The sequence below is a fragment of the Peromyscus eremicus genome, chromosome 5, assembly GCF_949786415.1.
Source record: "Peromyscus eremicus chromosome 5, PerEre_H2_v1, whole genome shotgun sequence".
Classification (NCBI taxonomy): domain Eukaryota; kingdom Metazoa; phylum Chordata; class Mammalia; order Rodentia; family Cricetidae; genus Peromyscus; species Peromyscus eremicus.
In genome coordinates this window covers 77,378,519-77,395,916 of record NC_081420.1, presented here as the reverse complement: position 1 = coordinate 77,395,916, position 17,398 = coordinate 77,378,519, and the positions used below count along the sequence as shown (strand labels likewise).

The 17,398-nt window shown below is 39.0% G+C and overlaps 1 protein-coding gene across 1 annotated transcript in view; it reads left to right on the top strand.

Moving 5' to 3' along the window:
- The window catches only part of Mpp7 (MAGUK p55 scaffold protein 7), a 145,438-nt gene that overhangs the window by 60,946 nt on the left and 67,094 nt on the right, over positions 1–17,398 (top strand). Inside the window, exons 3-4 of the mRNA XM_059263755.1 lie at positions 4,127–4,204; positions 7,051–7,131. Of these exons, the coding sequence (XP_059119738.1) occupies positions 4,127–4,204; positions 7,051–7,131 (159 nt within the window). The remainder of the gene's footprint in view (positions 1–4,126; positions 4,205–7,050; positions 7,132–17,398) is intronic.

Below are 17,398 nucleotides of genomic sequence, written 5' to 3'. Positions count from 1 at the left end.
GAAATAAGTTATTCCATTTTCTACAACTCATAGAAGAGAGAGGAGCCTTAAAGGGAGGAATTACTCAAACCAAATGGGAAGAAATCAAGTTGGGCAGGAAAGTGCCTCTCCAAAATACAACAGACCCTTCGATTCGGAGCCCAGCATTTGGGTGTTGAAACAGGAGAATGTAACACAGGAGGCATTTTCAAAACACATCAAAAGATGGGATGCTTTCACATTTTAAAAAACAGTTGTTCTAGTTACATTTCTATTGCTGTGATAAACACCACGACCAGCAGCAACTTAGGGAGGAAAGGCTTTATTTCAACACATCTGTCCAGGTCACAGATCATCACTAGAAGAAGTCACCACCACAGGAACTCAAGCAAGAACTGAACTTCTTCATGGTGGAGAATGCTGCTGACTAGCTTGCTCTCTGCTTCGTGCTCAGCTAGCTTTTTTAATACAGCCCAGACCCACCTGCCTAAAAGCAGGTCCACGTATAGTGGTTGGGCCCTCCTACTTCAATCTTTAATCAACACAGTCTCTCACAGACATGCCCACAGGCCAGTCTAATCTGAGCAGTTCCTCAATTGAGGATTTCTCTTTTAAGGTGACTCTTCAGTGTGTCAAGTTGAGGATAAAATCAGCACATTAATAAATATAACACTGGGCACTTAGACTCAATGGAGACAGTGCCAGAAAACAAATGTTGGCCTCAAGAAGATTAATGGTGAAATTCTAAAGAGAAAACGAAACAGAGGAATCCCACAGCACAGTAAAAGTATAGTATAGTAGTGTTTGTTCAAAAGACAGTGGGTAAAATTGAATACTTTTACATATTCTTGATGAGTTTATAGGGCTGAGTTCACATGATAGTGTGTACTTATTAGGTGAAGCAATAAAGTATCACATTAAAATAAGAATGTGGATTCTTACCAGTCTTATTTTTAGGCCTAAACATAGACTGTTAGTAGCATCAGATTTGAAAGAGGAACATACAGTTGGCTCTGTTGCTTTTGCACAATGGTTTTTATTGTATTTGGTGGCTTAAACTTTCTCCTTTTTTTTAAAATCGTCTTCTGCCCCTCCCCCCTGACCCATGACATTTCATTACTTAAAAAAAAAAATAGGATCCATCATTGCTTGAAAAAAAAAATAAAGCACCTCCAATCCTAATCATTTCTAGCTCTTCCTGACTGTAATGTTCTTTTTAATAATCAGAATTACCCTACCTCCCACATCTATATTTTAAGTAAATAAAGTAGCCAGGGCAGTGGTGCACGCCTGTAATTCCAGTGCTTGGGAGACTCGAACAGGAGACTGCAAGCTTGAGGCCAGCTGGGGTTACAGGGAGGCCTTATCTCTGAAAACAAAATGGTGCAAAGGACAAGAAAGTAGAGAAAGTTCACAGAGAGGTTTCTGTGTGCGCAGGAGTGAGCCAGCAGCAGGACACTAGGAGCGCTGTAGAAAGATTATCAAGCAGGCAGTATCAGTGCTATTTTAACAATTAAAAAAATGAAGATTATAATAACATTGGCCCCTTCCCTCCCTCTAAACCCTCCCAAGCACCCTCTTCTTTGCTCTTTTTCAAATTCAAGGCCTCTTTTTCTTTAATTGTTGTTGTTGTTGGTGGTGTGTGTGTGTGTGTGTGTGTGTATTCCTAAATTCATAAATATAACCTGCTCAGTCTGTATAATGTTACTTTTTTTTTTTTTTTTTTTTTTTTTTTTTGGTTTTTCGAGACAGGGTTTCTCTGTGTAGCTTTGTGCCTTTCCTGGAACTCACTTGGTAGCTCAGGCTGGCCTCGAACTCACAGAGATCCGCCTGGCTTTGCCTCCAAAGTGCTGGGATTAAAGGCGTGCGCCACCACCGCCCGGCTAATGTTACTTTTAAGTATATGTTTTCATGGCTGACTGTTTGGTATTGGATAGCTAGTTGGTGTGCTCTTCCCTGGGGAAGACTTTCTCTTGCTCTCAGCATTTATTATTTGCCTGTAGTTCTTTGCATAGGATTGTGATGTTGTGAGCCTCCACTCCAGTCAGCATTAGCCTGTCTATTGGCGCCATCCTTATTCAGAACTGTCAGAAGCTAACCAGAAGTCTCACCAACGTGGCTGCCTAGACATGGCCTGAGCAAGAGTCAGTGTTTCAATACCTAGAAGCCAGGTGAAGGACCACAGGGATGGCTTACTTAATCACATCCAGGTGACTGTGGTGGCCCCTCCCCCCCAGTTTAAATGCCCTGTACAGTCATGGAGGAGTTTAGTTTCAGTGACTACATAGCAACTACTTACTAAATTCCATGTATAGTTTGATGATTGAAGCTTCACTTCAGGTTACATGTGTGATTAACATCATATATTGACAGCAGATTTCCTTACTAAAACTGAACATTTACTCTTAAAATGTATCCAATTGAAGGTGACTATAGCTTTCTTTCAAAATTGGTTGCATATAGAAATGAACATGTTTTTTGTTTGTTTGTTTGTTTGTTTGAGATGGTTGTGTCCTCAAATACCCTGTATAGCTGAAGATGACCTTGAACTTCTGATCCTAAGTGCTGGCATTAAAAATGTGACTCCTAAGTGTGAGCCTCTGTTTACTCTAACAGGAAGCATTCTAAACAGTGACTGTAGTAAAGCTAGGTGAGTTTTATCATAGTCTAAGGTAGTGTCCGATGGTTGGATATGACAGAGCAGCCCAGTGCTAGGTAATTGTTTAAATACAATACATTTAGCTTTCACTATGCCTGAGTTTTGTTTCAAATCATTATTTCATGCTTTGCTAAAAATTATTTCATGTCTTAACATTCTTTACAATTTGTGATAAATATTTAAACTTAAAGGCTCCAAGATATTAAATTAAAAACAATTTACTCTGCTCATTCTGGTAAGGCCATAACTATCACAGACCTTTCCCCGATGTCCTACCTTTTATACCAAGTTGTCAAAAGTAATAGGATCTGCTCTCAGCAGGAGCGTCTAGCCAATCAAAATCAAATCTCTCCTGCAGACTCTTACAAGGGGTTGGCTAGCTTTGAGTATAATTAACAGGAGCTGGTGAGGCATTGTTTTTCAAACACAGGAGAGGATAGTTTTCTTGACTGTGAGTAAGAACAGGCTGAAGTAGAGCTGGAGTATTTTAAATGCTATGAAGAAAACATAAATGAGGATGCTCGTTCACACATTGGTCAAAGAGGGTTTCACTTACTACACCATAACACATTTTAAAAGATCTATTATATCATTTTATGTCTGTATGTGTGGCTATATGTGGGTATGTGGGTATGCGTCAGGGCCGTGGAGGCAGAGGCAGTGGAGCTGGAGTGAAAGGTGATTGTGAGATGCCTGATGTGGAAGCTGGGATTTGAACTTGAGTCCACTGAAAGAGCATTATGCACTCTTAACTGCTGAGCCGTCTCCTCAGCCCAAATATTTTTTAAAGAAACTCAGTTTGCCTAATAGTGCATTAAAATACATCCTTGCATGTGTTTCTTGGGTCCTGATGATGAGACACGGAAGAGGGGTTGGTTTTACTTTTTAATATTATTTACTTGTTTGACAGTATGGGGCATGGTGTTGTTTAACCCAAATAGTGAAGATGCCTGAGGTCCAAAGAAATCCCTTAATTTCTCTGAGATTTGAATTTGGGAGGTGACCGCAATGGCGAGGGGTGACAAGTTGTGGGAACAGCATGCTGAGTCAGGTGCATGTGTGCCTGGCTTCATCAGCCCCCAGAGCCTGCTTACCCTCTTTGCAGCGCCTGCAGGCCAGCTGCAGAAGGGGACCGCTCCTCATGGCTTTGCTTCGTTCAGAATGGATTTTTGTTGTTGTTTGGTGGGAGTGTATGCTACAGATGATACTTGAAATCCTGAGGCAGTGTAGCTTACAAACCATGGACTCTGTTTGGGGGGAGACACTAGGGTTTCACTGCTTTTACTCTCTTTGAGGGTACTCTTGCCCTTTGACCCGTGGCAGTCATTGGTGCATGGCACACGCATCTCTGCCGTCCTTCGGGTTGATTTGAACACATGACTTTAAAATGGTTGAGAGACCTGATTCTGTTCATAGTAATGCAAGTATCTGAAGTGTCTGTGATGCTTTGCCAGCAGGTGAACTCATACTGCTCTGATTTTCTTCCAGATTCATGAAAAACTCCACTACTATGAGAAGCAGAGCCCTGTGCCCATTCTCCATGGTGCAGCAGCCTTGGCTGATGATGTAAGTGTGCCTTTCTGGGTTTGTAGGATGGATCAGCCACAGACCTGTCCCGAGTGGGACCCACCCCACTGCAGACAGATGTGTGTGATCCTTTGAGTGAAAACTAGAAGAAGTTGCAAATGTTTCCCAAATCCCTGTCATCACCAAGCTTGTGCTGATGCTGTGTGGATTTCTACCCACTTTCTTTTTCTAAAATAGTGCATAAAGCTACCCTGGTATTATGCCTGAGTGACTATGTAATAGAAATTGTAGGCTTCAAATTCTATACAGAGAAAAACTGTCTGGCATCAGTGTTCTGTGAAAGTCACACAAGGGGAATGCTTTGGAGAAATAAAGACAAATGAGATAGTTACATTGCTGACAGTACCAAAAATGACAGATACTAGGATAGGAATTGGGCATATTAAACCCATAAAAGGCAGGATTGTTTTTAAAATGGATTATGGAGCATAGTAATGATTTATGGATATTAGACCATTCCAAATTACCTTCATAACCAAAAAATAAATTTTAGAAGCATTTGGCATTGATGGAGTAGTTAATTTCCTGTCGCTATAATTTTATTTTAAGCCTGGGGAAGGAGAACTCACTTGCTGATTCCTACTGTTAGCTTTCAGCCTCGGATGAATTGAGAACACACCTGGATAAACTGTAAGGGTGCAGAGCTAGACAAACGTGTGCTGGTGTGTGGTACTGAGTGCTCTATCTTATGTGTTGCTCTTCAGTTGTGCCCTTGGCATACACAGCAAGCTCTAATTCGGTGTTGCAGAATGTCAGGGCCCCAATACAATCAACAAATCAACTGTCTTCCAAAGTTGATTTTATATCCTGATATGTGAAATAAAGCCCTGTAACATTCGAGTTGATGGCTGGTTAATCCCAGGCACGTCCCTTTTGTTTTTCTCTGCAGACATGACTATGTTTTAACACATATCCCGTAAAGAAGTGTACTTGTGCAGCACAGAACCCAGACTTTTTAAAGGTGAATAAAGGTGTAAAGATAGTTGTATAAGTTGCTGCAGTTGCAACTTGAAGGAGCCTTAAAAACCAGAATGAAAACACGGAGGGTAGGGAGGTTTGGAAATATCTATGTGGAAACTAACACCCCCTCCCAAGCAAAATATAACAACTTCTTTTAAAGATTTATTTTTTTACCTTTTTTTTTATTCGTGTGTGTGCACGCACATGCACCTGTGGGGACCAGAAGAGGGTGTCTAATCCCCTGGAACTGGAGTTACAGCAGTTGTGAACTGCCTGATGTGGGTGCTGGGAACCAAACTCAGGTCTTCTGGAAGACCAACAGACATTCTTACTGCTGAACCTTCTCTCCAGCCCCCAATTTTGCTTTTGTTTGTTAAATAAAAAAGAATCCAAGGCAGAGAATATCACTCAGCATCAGAGCATGTCACAAGCAGGTGAGAAGCCACGGATTCGAGCTCCAGAACTTCCAGAAATAAACACACTTTAGAATCCATGTAATTATGATAAACCATAGTGTTTAATTCAGTGGAGTAGTGGATCTAAATGTTAAAACACATGTGTGTAACGAGTAAAGATATAAAAATTCTATATATCAATAAAAATAAAAACTATTTTGTAGTGTAATTGATGAATCTTTCAATTTCCTCTGATTTTTGCCTTCTGTATATTCTATATATTGTACCTCTTCAGAAAGCTCCTCTTCCATAGATAAAAACCACCTTGTCCTGCCAGCATTGTGGGGACAGTGGGGCAAATGGCAGTTTCATGTCATGTTTTAAGAAGAGATACTGAATATATACTCTAATAACACACCATCTATTTCATAATTCTAATCTTTTTTGTACTGTTTGAATCTTGAATCTTGTTTTTAACTCTCTCTCTGTTTCTCTCTCTCTCTCTCTCTCTCTCTCTCTCTCTCTCTCTCTCTCTCTCTCTCTCTCTCTCTGTGTGTGTGTGTGTGTGTGTGTGTGTGTGTGTGTGTGTGTATTTCTTATAGCCTAAAATTGACTAGCAAATGCTGGGAAATTCTCTTTTTACATTTTACCTTGTTTATAATCAGCAAATGATAATTGTATGTATTTATGGGATGTGCTTTGATACCCTTGCACACACATACGCATTTTATAAGGATCAGCTCAAGGAAGTTAGCTTGTTTGCTACCTCAACATACTACTTTATGGTGAAAACATTCCACATCTCTTAGTGGAGAGCAGGTTCAAAATTCCAGGGTTTTCTTCTGAACCAGCAGGTAGGCATTCTTGATGGTTACAATAAAGTAGCGCTGCCATTGTTGTTACCAGAGTAGTTGCCGAACTGTTATGGGTTCATGATGAACTTGGCTCATATTTAATAGACTTTGTAGACCATGTACAGAAACACAGTAAAAGCCGCAGACCATTGACTCTGTTAGGAGCATTGGAGTTCTTTTTATCCCAGCTCTGCACAGCACAACTACTGTGGGTTTCTGGAAGTCCTGAGGATTTCACCACCTCATTCAGAAGCTGTCTTTTTTTGCTTTTTTGTACACTGTCAAAGCCGATCCAGTCCTTTTTACAAATGGCCCTTTGTCTGTGTGCAGAAGACCATTCACACAGATGAAGTGCTGGGATTTGCCCTCCTGGCAGTAAATCAGGAGGTGAACTGGCTGATGGGATTGCTCCAGTTGCGCTCAGATCCTAGGCTTGGATCTGGTCTGCTGTGGGCCTGGAAAGAAGAGCTTGGGTTGATGGTCTGCTTCATTTCATGCCGACTTACCCTGTAGCCCTGGAAAGCATAGCTTTGAGCAAACCAGATTGAGTCGTGACACGGCGAACCTAATGGTGTTCTGCGAACTGTTGCTCACGTTGCTGTAATCTCCCTTGCAGCTGGCGGAGGAGCTACAGAACAAGCCACTAAACAGTGAGATCAGAGAGCTACTGAAACTGCTGTCAAAACCGAACGTGAAGGTGAGAACGTGCTGCACCTGGAATGTACGCCTTCTCCAGGGCTGCTTACGGGGCTGCGGGCGAGTCACGTCACATGTTTGCATCTTCAAGTAACTGTTCATTCAAACAGTGTACCCCAAATCGTATCCGGGAAAACTAACTGAGCTTCTTCAAGAGTATGATGAAGTGCTTAAGCTGTGCAGGACTGTCACTGCAAGCCAGAATCAGAGTTAACGAGTTTGATTTGCTTTGAAAGTCAGGTTTCCATTGATGTAGTGGGTACAGAAGAGAGACCCTGTGGTGATTTCAGGCTGGCTTATTCTTCTTGGCTAGTTGATGGTAGGTGCTTCACGACAGGAGGATTTCAGCATTTCTGTTCCTCCTTCCTTAGCATCTCCCACTTCCTGTTCTTACCAACTCCTGTTTCGTGATGCCATTCTGTGTTACAGAGCGGAGTGGTTTTCAAGGAGGATTTCAGCATTTCTGTTCCTCCTTCCTTAGCATCTCCCACTTCCTGTTCTTACCAACTCCTGTTTCGTGATGCCATTCTGTGTTACAGAGCGGAGTGGTTTTCAAGGAGGATTTCAGCATTTCTGTTCCTCCTTCCTTAGCATCTCCCACTTCCTGTTCTTCCTGTTTCTCGATGCCATTCTGTGTTACAGAGTGGAGTGGTTTTCAAGTATAGAATAATTGCGGAACATGGGCGGCCAGACCTCAGTTCTCTTGTTTTCACTACTTGGTGATTTTATCACTTTCCTTCCTCCAGATGGGAGGTATCTAGAGAAGATGATTCATAGTTTTCCTGCTCTTGTTCTGAGGTCATGAATGCACGGAATCAGACTGTGTAAAATCCTATAATGTATACATTTGGATACAACACTGTTGCCATTATGTATAAAATATTGTCTCATCTGAATTCTGTAATTAAATGATGGATTATTTTGTGAAGATTACTGATAATCATAGGATATTGGGTGAGATTTCTTTTTTAAATAATATTTTATTAATTCTTTGAGAATTTCATAAAATGTATTTTGATCATGTTGATAGCCCACCACCAACTCCTTCAAGATGAGAAACCTGATTTTTGCCCTTCTGGGAGAAATGTCTTTTGGAGCCATGCTCTATTTGCTCTTAAATTTACATTTTAAAAAATATAGTGATGAATCAGAGTTGGAGTAAAACATGCATAGACTATGATGTTTAATCCCTAGAGAGAATGTACGAATACATGACTGTAAAGAGTAAATGGACTATAAATGGTACCATAAGCCTAATTGATTTGTAATGGCTCAGGAAGTTAAATTTTAATTCTAAGGCAAGATAAGATTGGAGCAAATGTTGCTTGATGTTAAGGTGCTTCGGGAAGGAAACTTTTCAGTCATTCAGTGCTCTGAAGATTGCTCCATTTGGTCTTGTACTGCCTGTAAGAAATTATCATCGGCCACGGCAGGGTGTGGTGGCTGTGAGAGGCTGGTGAAATTCTCTAGTGAGATTGTTTTCTTGGTTCAAAAATACTAGGAAGTTGAAAGCAATGTTTCAGATGAGAAATGAAAGGTTTTGCTGTTCTATCCAATAGTGTGTGAAGTGAAATTAGCTAATAATAAGGACATCATTCTGGGTAGAAAATTTTATTTGGTTTAAAAGTCAGTGTTATTCAATGACATTGTGAATATCTACATGATAAAACTTCACAGTGATTGAATAACTAAACTTCATCATGTGGAAAATATGCTAGATGGATGATCTGTTTAGTTTTTATGTTTATAAAGCACTATGACCCAAACCTGGATGCAAGGTTAGCATGAAAGATGTATTTTCAAGGAATATACATGGAGAATGGATGGGAGCCAGACATGGTATTTCAGTGAGTAGCCTCACTCTGTGATGAGTATATTTTTCTTCTGTTGTTGACTTAACCTTTGACATTAGTCTCCTTGAAGGAATTTCTATAGCTGCCACCTCTTGAGTGTCACTTTTATGGGTAATTCTTTTAAAAAGCTTATCTTACTAACAAATTTTAGGTTTTTTTTTTTTTTTTTTTTTTAGAAATAACCACTTAATTCTATTATCCTAGGAAGCAAGATAAATAGAATACAGTATCTCTACAATTCTTATATAACATAAGCAGTTTTTAAATTTTTAGTGGATAAAGGAAATTGCTTAATTTTAGACTGCTATTCTGTTTCTGTTATTTGACAGTACTGAGGAGAGACCTGAGATGTACCCCCAGAATAGTAAGACTTTTTTCCCCAAAACATACCAAGGTATGTTCAGTCAAATACATGGTGACTATAGAATAATAACATATAGACCTCACAGGCTTGCCACATTTTTCTTGGGTAAGTTTTATAGCTTATTTTTGGTAATTTGCAAATGAAATGAGATATACCTCCAACCATTGTTTCTTAGATGTCTATTTAGTGCCTGTTTTGTGCCAGACTCCCTCAGTAGAACTTGCGGATGATCTGTTTGAATAATGGAGGTGGTAGGAGAGGTGCCCATTGAGCAAAGAAACACAGCAGATAATGTGGAATGACAGAAATGCATATTTGGGTTGAAGAATTGACTTGTGGGTGAGCGTGAGGTAGACAGAAGAGGCCAGAGATGTCCATAGTGGGTTGGGTGTGAGATGTGAAGAGTAAAAAGTTGAATAGTACACGAAGTCTTAATAAAAAGAAGAAGTTGTAAAGGTTGAAGCTACACAATGAGCTTCATTGGCCAGACAGTACTATGTGCTAGAAGACAGGTAAGAGCTTGGAGCTGAGCTTGCCTAGCGTGGTCTGTGATTACACTGCTGTTTTTAATAGGCTTTCTTTTGTCTTCAGTGGCTGCACTATTAGGGAGATAAATGATATGACCACCCTAGTTGTAAGCATTTGAAGAAATTTGGATTTCATTCTGAGTGCAGGGGAAAGCCATCAAAAGGATTTCAGTAGCAAGGTGACAGGATCCCTCCCTATGTGGAGTGCAGTGAGGAAGTAAAAGTCCTGCTGAAGAGGAGAGCCAACTGGGAGTCTGTTGAAAGGACTCAAGTGTAATGTGCTTGTGGCCCTGCTGGAGACAGGGCATGGTCCATTTTTGAGGCACAACTGTACACATAATATTGGGATAAATGGATAATCAGAGGCAAAAATAAGAGAAATCCATATTACAATGAATTCCAAATAGATTCAAGGTTTAAGTGTGTGTGTGTGTGTGTGTGTGTGTGTGTGTGTGTGTATGTGTGTGTTTCAGTGGAAGCATATTTGCCTAGTATCTTTGATACCTTGTAGTATATGCACGCACACACATATATATGAGTAGGGAAATGTTAGTTATAGGATCACAGAACAGGGAAGTAGTCTCAAGCACAGAGACACATAGACAGATAGACAGACAGACAGACCCACAGAAAAGCAGTTTTTCAAACATGCTGAATACATTATACAAATGATTTAGGTATCTATCCTTAGTGAGATAGAAGGGTTGTTAATTACTGACCTCTATCTCTAGCACTGTGCTTACATCATGGGAAATTTCAAGTAATTTAAAGTCAGTGGAAATCAAGCAGCACTGGAATTTTTATTCCCTGGTAGTCATTTTGTAAGACTCCCTCTCTCCATGTATGTGTGTGTTCACTTGTATGTGCATATTTATTTGCATGAAGGTCTGGACTGGCTGGTTTTGTGTGTCAACTCCACATAGGCTAGAGTCATCAGAGAGGAAGGAACCTCAGTTGAGGAAATGCCTCCTTGAGATCTAGCTGTAAGGCATTTTCTCAATTAGTGATCATGATGGGTGGTGCCATCCCTGGACTGGTAGTCCTGTGTTCTATAAGAAAGCAGGCCGACCCAGGGCACATTCTGTGTCCCACCCCCATCTCAGCACTAGCAAGGCTGCTGGGCCCTGCCCCCAACTCTGGTGGAATTGCGCTGCTCTGGTGCAGTTCCCACAAGCCAGCCATGAGGTGAGTGACCCTTCTGCCAGCTGGCCTGTCACCACTCACTGGATCCTGTTACTCCAAGACCCACTCCGCTGTCTGACCCCCCCCCCCCACCTCATCATCATCCCCATGACCAGCCCTTCCCCGCAACTCCAGCAGACTCCATAGGCCCAGGTACAGCCACACCAGTCAGAAGGACACCACTCTTCCACTGGGCCCCATAGTCCAAGGCTCCACAAACCTCAATATAGATACTGGACCTGAAGACAAGCCAGTCACCAGAACCCTTGGCCACCTAGGCCAGAAGACAAGAGAGGAAACAGAAAACAAAGGAACAATACACACTTCCATCAAAGACAAATGCAAGAATCAACAAATAGACCTATAATCATCCCAAATCCAGATGCCTAAACGCCAGTGTAAGAACACAGTCAATAACAGAAAGAATGATGTCACCACCAGAACCTGGTGATCCTACAACAGCAAGACCTGGACATTCCAATTCAGCTGAAGCACAAGAAAACAACCTTAAAAATAACTTTATGAAGATGATAGAGACTCTTAAAGAGGAAATGAAAAATTCCCTTAAAGAAATTGAGGAAAAGACAAACCAAAAAAATAGAAGAAATCAACAAACCTCTTAAAGCCAAGAAAGCCAAGAAAAAACAATCAAACAGGTGAAGGAAACAGTTCAAGACCCGAAAATGGAAATAGAAGCAATAAAGAAAACACAAACCAAGGGAATTCTGGAAATGGAAAATCTGATTAAGTGAACAGGAACTACAGATGCAAGCATCACCAACAGAATACAAGGGATGGAAGAGAGAATCTCAGACATTGAAGATACAATAGAGGCAATAGATTCATCAGTCAAAGAAAATGTTAAATCTAAAAGATTCCTAATACACATACACACACAAAAATCCAAGAAATCTGGGACACCATGAAAAGACCAAACCTAAGAATAGTAGAAATACAAGAAGGAAAGTCCCAGCTTCAAAGGCACAGAAAATATATTCAGCAAAATCATAGAAGAAAACTTTTCCAACCTAAAGGACATCCCTATAAAGATATAAGAAGCTCACAGAGCACCAAATAGACTGGACTATAAAAAAGTTCCATTGCCACATAATAAAACACTAAACACAGAATAAAGAATATTAAAAGCTGCAAAGGAAAAAGGCCAAGTAAAGATAGACCTATCAGAATTACATCTGACTTCTCATTTGAGACTCTAAAGTACAGAAGAGTCTGGACAGACATCTTGCAGACACTAAAAGACAATGGATGCCAGCCCAGACTACTATACCCAGCAAAACTTTTAATCTCCATAAACAGAAAAAACAAGATATTTCACGACAAAAAACCCCAGCCCTAACCCAAGAAAGTTAACTGCATCCACAAAAACACAGGCAATAAATAATCTCACACTAGCAAAACCCAAAGAAGGGAAACAATACACACACACACACACACACACACACACACACACACACACACTCTCTCTCTCTCTACTATTACCAACAAAAAAATCCCAAAACAAAAAAATAACAAGAATTAACAATCTCTGGTCAGTAATATCTCTTGATATCAATGGACTCAGTTCACCAATAAAAGACACAGGCTAACAGAATGGATATGAAAACAGGATCCATTCTTCTACTGCATACCTCAACTTCAAAGTCAGACATTACCTCAGCATAAGGAGTTGGAAAAAGATTTTCCAATCAAATGGACCTAAGAAGCAAGCTGGTGTAGTTACCCTAATATCTAACAAAATAGACTTCAAACTAAAATTAATCAAAAGAGATGGAGAAGGATATTTCATATTTATCAAAGGAAAAACTCATGAAGATGAAGTCTCAATTCTGAACATCTATGCCCCAAATACAAGGGCACTCACATTTTTAAAAGAAGCATTACTAAGACTTAAACCACATATTAAACCCCACACATTAATAGTGGGAAACTTCAACACCCACTCTCACCATTGGACAATTCTTCCAGGCAGAAACTAAACAGAGAAATAAGGGAGCTAACAGATGTTAAGACTCAAGTGTATGTAACAGATCTACAGAACAATTCACTCAAACACAAAAGAATATACCTTCTTAGCACCTAGCACCTAATGGAACCTTCTCTAAAACTGGCCACATACTTGGTCACATAGTGAATCTCAACAGATACCAAAAAAAAAAAAAAAAAAAAATTGGAATAACCCCCTGTATCTTACAGGATCACCATGGGTTAAAGTTGGAGTTCAACAATAACATAAACTACAGAAAGCCTACAAACTTATGGAAACTGAACAACTCTCAACTGATTACTACTAGGTCAAGGAAGAAATAAAGAAAAAATTTAAAGACTTACTAGAATTCAATGAAAATGAATGCACAACATACACAAACTTATGGGACACAATGAAAGCAGTCCTAAGAGGAATGTTCATAGTACTAAGTGCCTTCATCAAGAATTTGGAGAAATCTCACACTAGTGATTTAACAGTGCACTTGAAAGCTCTAGAAGAAAAAGAAGCAAACTCATCTAGGAGGAGTAGATGACAGAAAATAATCAAACTGAGGTCTGAATTCAATAAAGTAGTACCAAAGAGAATAATACAAAGAATCAATGAAACAAAGAGCTGATTTTTTGAGAAAAATCAACAAAATATAGACAAACCCTTATCCAGACTAACTAAAAGATAGAGAATATCCAAATTAACAAAAACAGAGACAAAAAGGGGGACATAACAGACACTGAGGAAATCCCAAGAATCATTAGGTCATACTTCAAAAACCTGTACCTCACTAAATTGGAAAATCTAGAAGAAATGGACAAATTTCTTGATAGGTACCATATACCAAAATTAAATCAAGACCAGATAATCAATTTAAATAGACCTACAACCCCCAAGGAGTTAAGCAGTCATTAAAGTCTCCCAACCAAAAAAAGCCCAGGGCCAGAGGGTTTCGGTTCAGAATTCTACCATACTTTCAAAGAAGAGCTAATACCAATATTCTCAAATTATTACGTATAATAGAAACAGAAGGAACATTGCCAAATTCTTTTTATGAGGCCACAGTTACCCAAACCACACAAAAACTCAACAAAGAAAAAGAATTACAGACCAATTTTCATCATGAACATTGATGCAAAGATACTCAATAAAATATTGGCAAACTGAATCCAAGAATACATCAAAAAGATCATCCAACATGATCAAGTAGACTCATCTCAGAGATACAAGGATGGTTCAACATACAAAAATCTATCAGTATAATCCACCATATAAACATATTGGAAGAGAAAAAGATGACATGATCATCTCACTAACTACTAAAAAAGCCTTTGACAAAATTCAACACTATTGTTGGTTTGTTGGTTTTTCTCTTTTTTGGGGGGCCTGTCACCCAACTCCCAAATAAATCATACAGAGAGGCTTATTCTTACTTATAAATTCCTGGCCTTAGCTTGGCTTATTTTTTACCAGCTTTTCTTAACTTAACCTGTCTGTCTTTTGCATCTGGGCTTTTACCTTTTGCTATTTCTGTATACCTTTCTTTCTTACTCTGTGGCTTGCTGTGCTGGTGTGTGGCTGGCCCTTGATGTCCTCCTCATTCTCTGTCTACTTCTTTCTTCTCTCCTCCCAGATTTCTCCTTCTATTAATTCTTTCTGCCTACCAGCCCTGCCTATCCTTTCTCCTACCTCACCGTTAGCCATTCAGCTCTTTATTAGACCATCAAGTGTTTTAGACAGACACAGTAACACAGCTTCACAGAGTTAAAGAAATGCAACATAAATAAAAGTAACACACCTTAAAATAATATTCTACCACATTTCCCTTTTTGTTTAAACAAAAAAATGAAAGATTTCAACTTCAACAAAATAAGACTGTATACAATAAGAATAATTATCAAGTAAAGATTACATTCACAATGTAATGAATTCCAGTTCATTTATGTGTGGAAATTTAAAGAAAATGTTCCATAATCTATCCTATCTTAGTGAACCCAAAATTTCATATCTAATTTACTTTCTATCATGCCTAAGGAAAACTGCAAATATAACTATCTAGTCTTCAATTCTATCAAAGGCACTGGAAGGATATAATATTATTTAAGTAAACAAAATATATTGCAAACAACTTCCAAAAACTCTAGAAATGATAGAGACATCTGACTGCCTGGACAGTCACCCAAAGTTCCTCTGCAACATTGGGACATCCATCTTCAGCCTACAGGCCCATAGTATCTGGCTAATTTTTTAATGAAGCAGGAAATTTGAAAGACTGTCCCACCTATATTGGCAAAGTTTGCCAGTCACTTTCCTCTGTGTCCTGCAGAATGTCTGGCAGTTTATTTTGGGAAGCAGGAACCCTGAAGGACCATCCTGCCTTGTTTTGGGAAAGTTCAGTGATCACTTTCTGTGGGTCCTGCATGTCCAGTTTATACAACATACTGTCAATCAGTCCAATGCAGCTTCTTGCACAAATGGCTAGCCTTGCCACATTGAAAGCAAAGTCCATAATGAGTTTTTTTGATGCTCATCATCTCTGAAGTAAATTGGTGCTGCCAGGAACAGATGTGTCTCATTGTCATGAAAAGTCCTAAGTTAACAAAACATTTTAAATGCCTTATTCTGTATGTCTTTGAAAGGTTTGAAGACCATCTATGTATCTAAAATATATCTATATGATCTGAAAAGCATACCTAATATATCTACAATTTTGATTGTTATAAATAACTAATCATTAACTTACATTCCTGATTGTCCTATATAGTTTGTAATAATAGCTCTCAAAAACTAGAACTTCACCCTACATTTCCAAATGAACTGCATAGGAACAATAACTCAAACAATAATAGAAGCATACATACAATATGTTGTAACAAAAATAACCTTAAATTTTTATCAATATATATAAATCCTTTAAACAAGAGTGGAAACATATATACAGTGTAACAAAAATAACTTTAAATTTGTATCAATATACCAAAATCCATGCCAATGCAAACTATCTGAGATTAATAGTTTTATCTTTTTATCCTATATTCCTATATTCCCCTAAATTATAACAAACATCCATGACCCACAAAATAGCTAAAAACCGCCCACACTCCCTTACTCTTGGGAATGTGAGTATAGTTTTCTCTAGACTACTTCCTGCTATCTGTGGTTGAAGGCATCTTTTTTAGCGGTCCCTGAGAAAATTTGAGATAATGGTCAAATCCTGGGAAGACCAGCTATAACCTTTGTTGATAGATGTCACCTGTTAAGAATCAGGTGCTCTTCTCCAATCAAACCTGATCCATATTATTCCTGAAGGAATCCACAGCCTCTCATCTCCTGTGGGAATAAAACTCCAAAGCATTTTTGATTTCCATTTGACAAATATATTTTTTTAATTTCTTTTTTAAAGTTAAAGCATTCCTAAAGTATCTAGATTGGCTCAATCCTGTAGTCTTGCTCACAATCCCATGTCTCTTATCATCTATTGTTTGCTTGTCAGCATGCAAAAAAAATTCAAAATCAACGCAATAACATACAGGATCCAAACTCCCTGTGCATTTCCCATCTTATGTGGCTTTTTTTCTTTTTTTATTTCTCTCTTTAAAGATTTTATTATTTTTAAACTATTTCTTTCTATACTCTCCATACTCTTTCTTTTCTTAAGCCTGTGCACATTGTTAAACACACTGTAACCTGTTTAGAGTTTTTTTTTCCATCTGGACCTCTTTTACTGCATATCTTTTAGCCTTTTTTTTTGTCTGCACAAGCAAAAATTTTGCTAAGCAGAGTGGCATGGGATCTCCATCAGTGGCTTTGGTGGCTAGCTCTGCCCACTTTTTGAGTCTTGAAAGTCAAGCCTAAAGCTCAGAGCCCAATCGGGATGGTCATGACATGAACAGGCATTTTTACTTAGTTTTTTTGTTTGTTTGTTTGTTTTTGTTGTTGTTGTTTCTACTTAATGTACTAGTTGTTCCAGGGCTCACTAGCAGGTAGAGACTCTTAAAGGAACTGTATACTTTTTTAAAAAAAAAAGCTTTCTCTTGCCCTATGGAAATTCGAGCACATTGGACAACAAAATATTGTTGGTTTTTGCTCTTTAGGGGAGCCTGCCACTCAGCTCCCAAATAAATCACACATGGAGGCTTATTCTTACTTATAAATGCCCAGCCATAGCTTGGCTTGTTTCTTTCTAGCTTAACTTTAAATTATCCCATCTACCTTTTGCCTCAGGGACTTTTCCTTTTCTTATTTCTGTAATCTTTCACTCTTACTCTGTTGCTGGTTTTGTAGCTGGGTGGCTGGCCCTTGAAGTCCTCCTCCTCCCTCTCTTATTCCTTCTTTTCCTTTTTTTT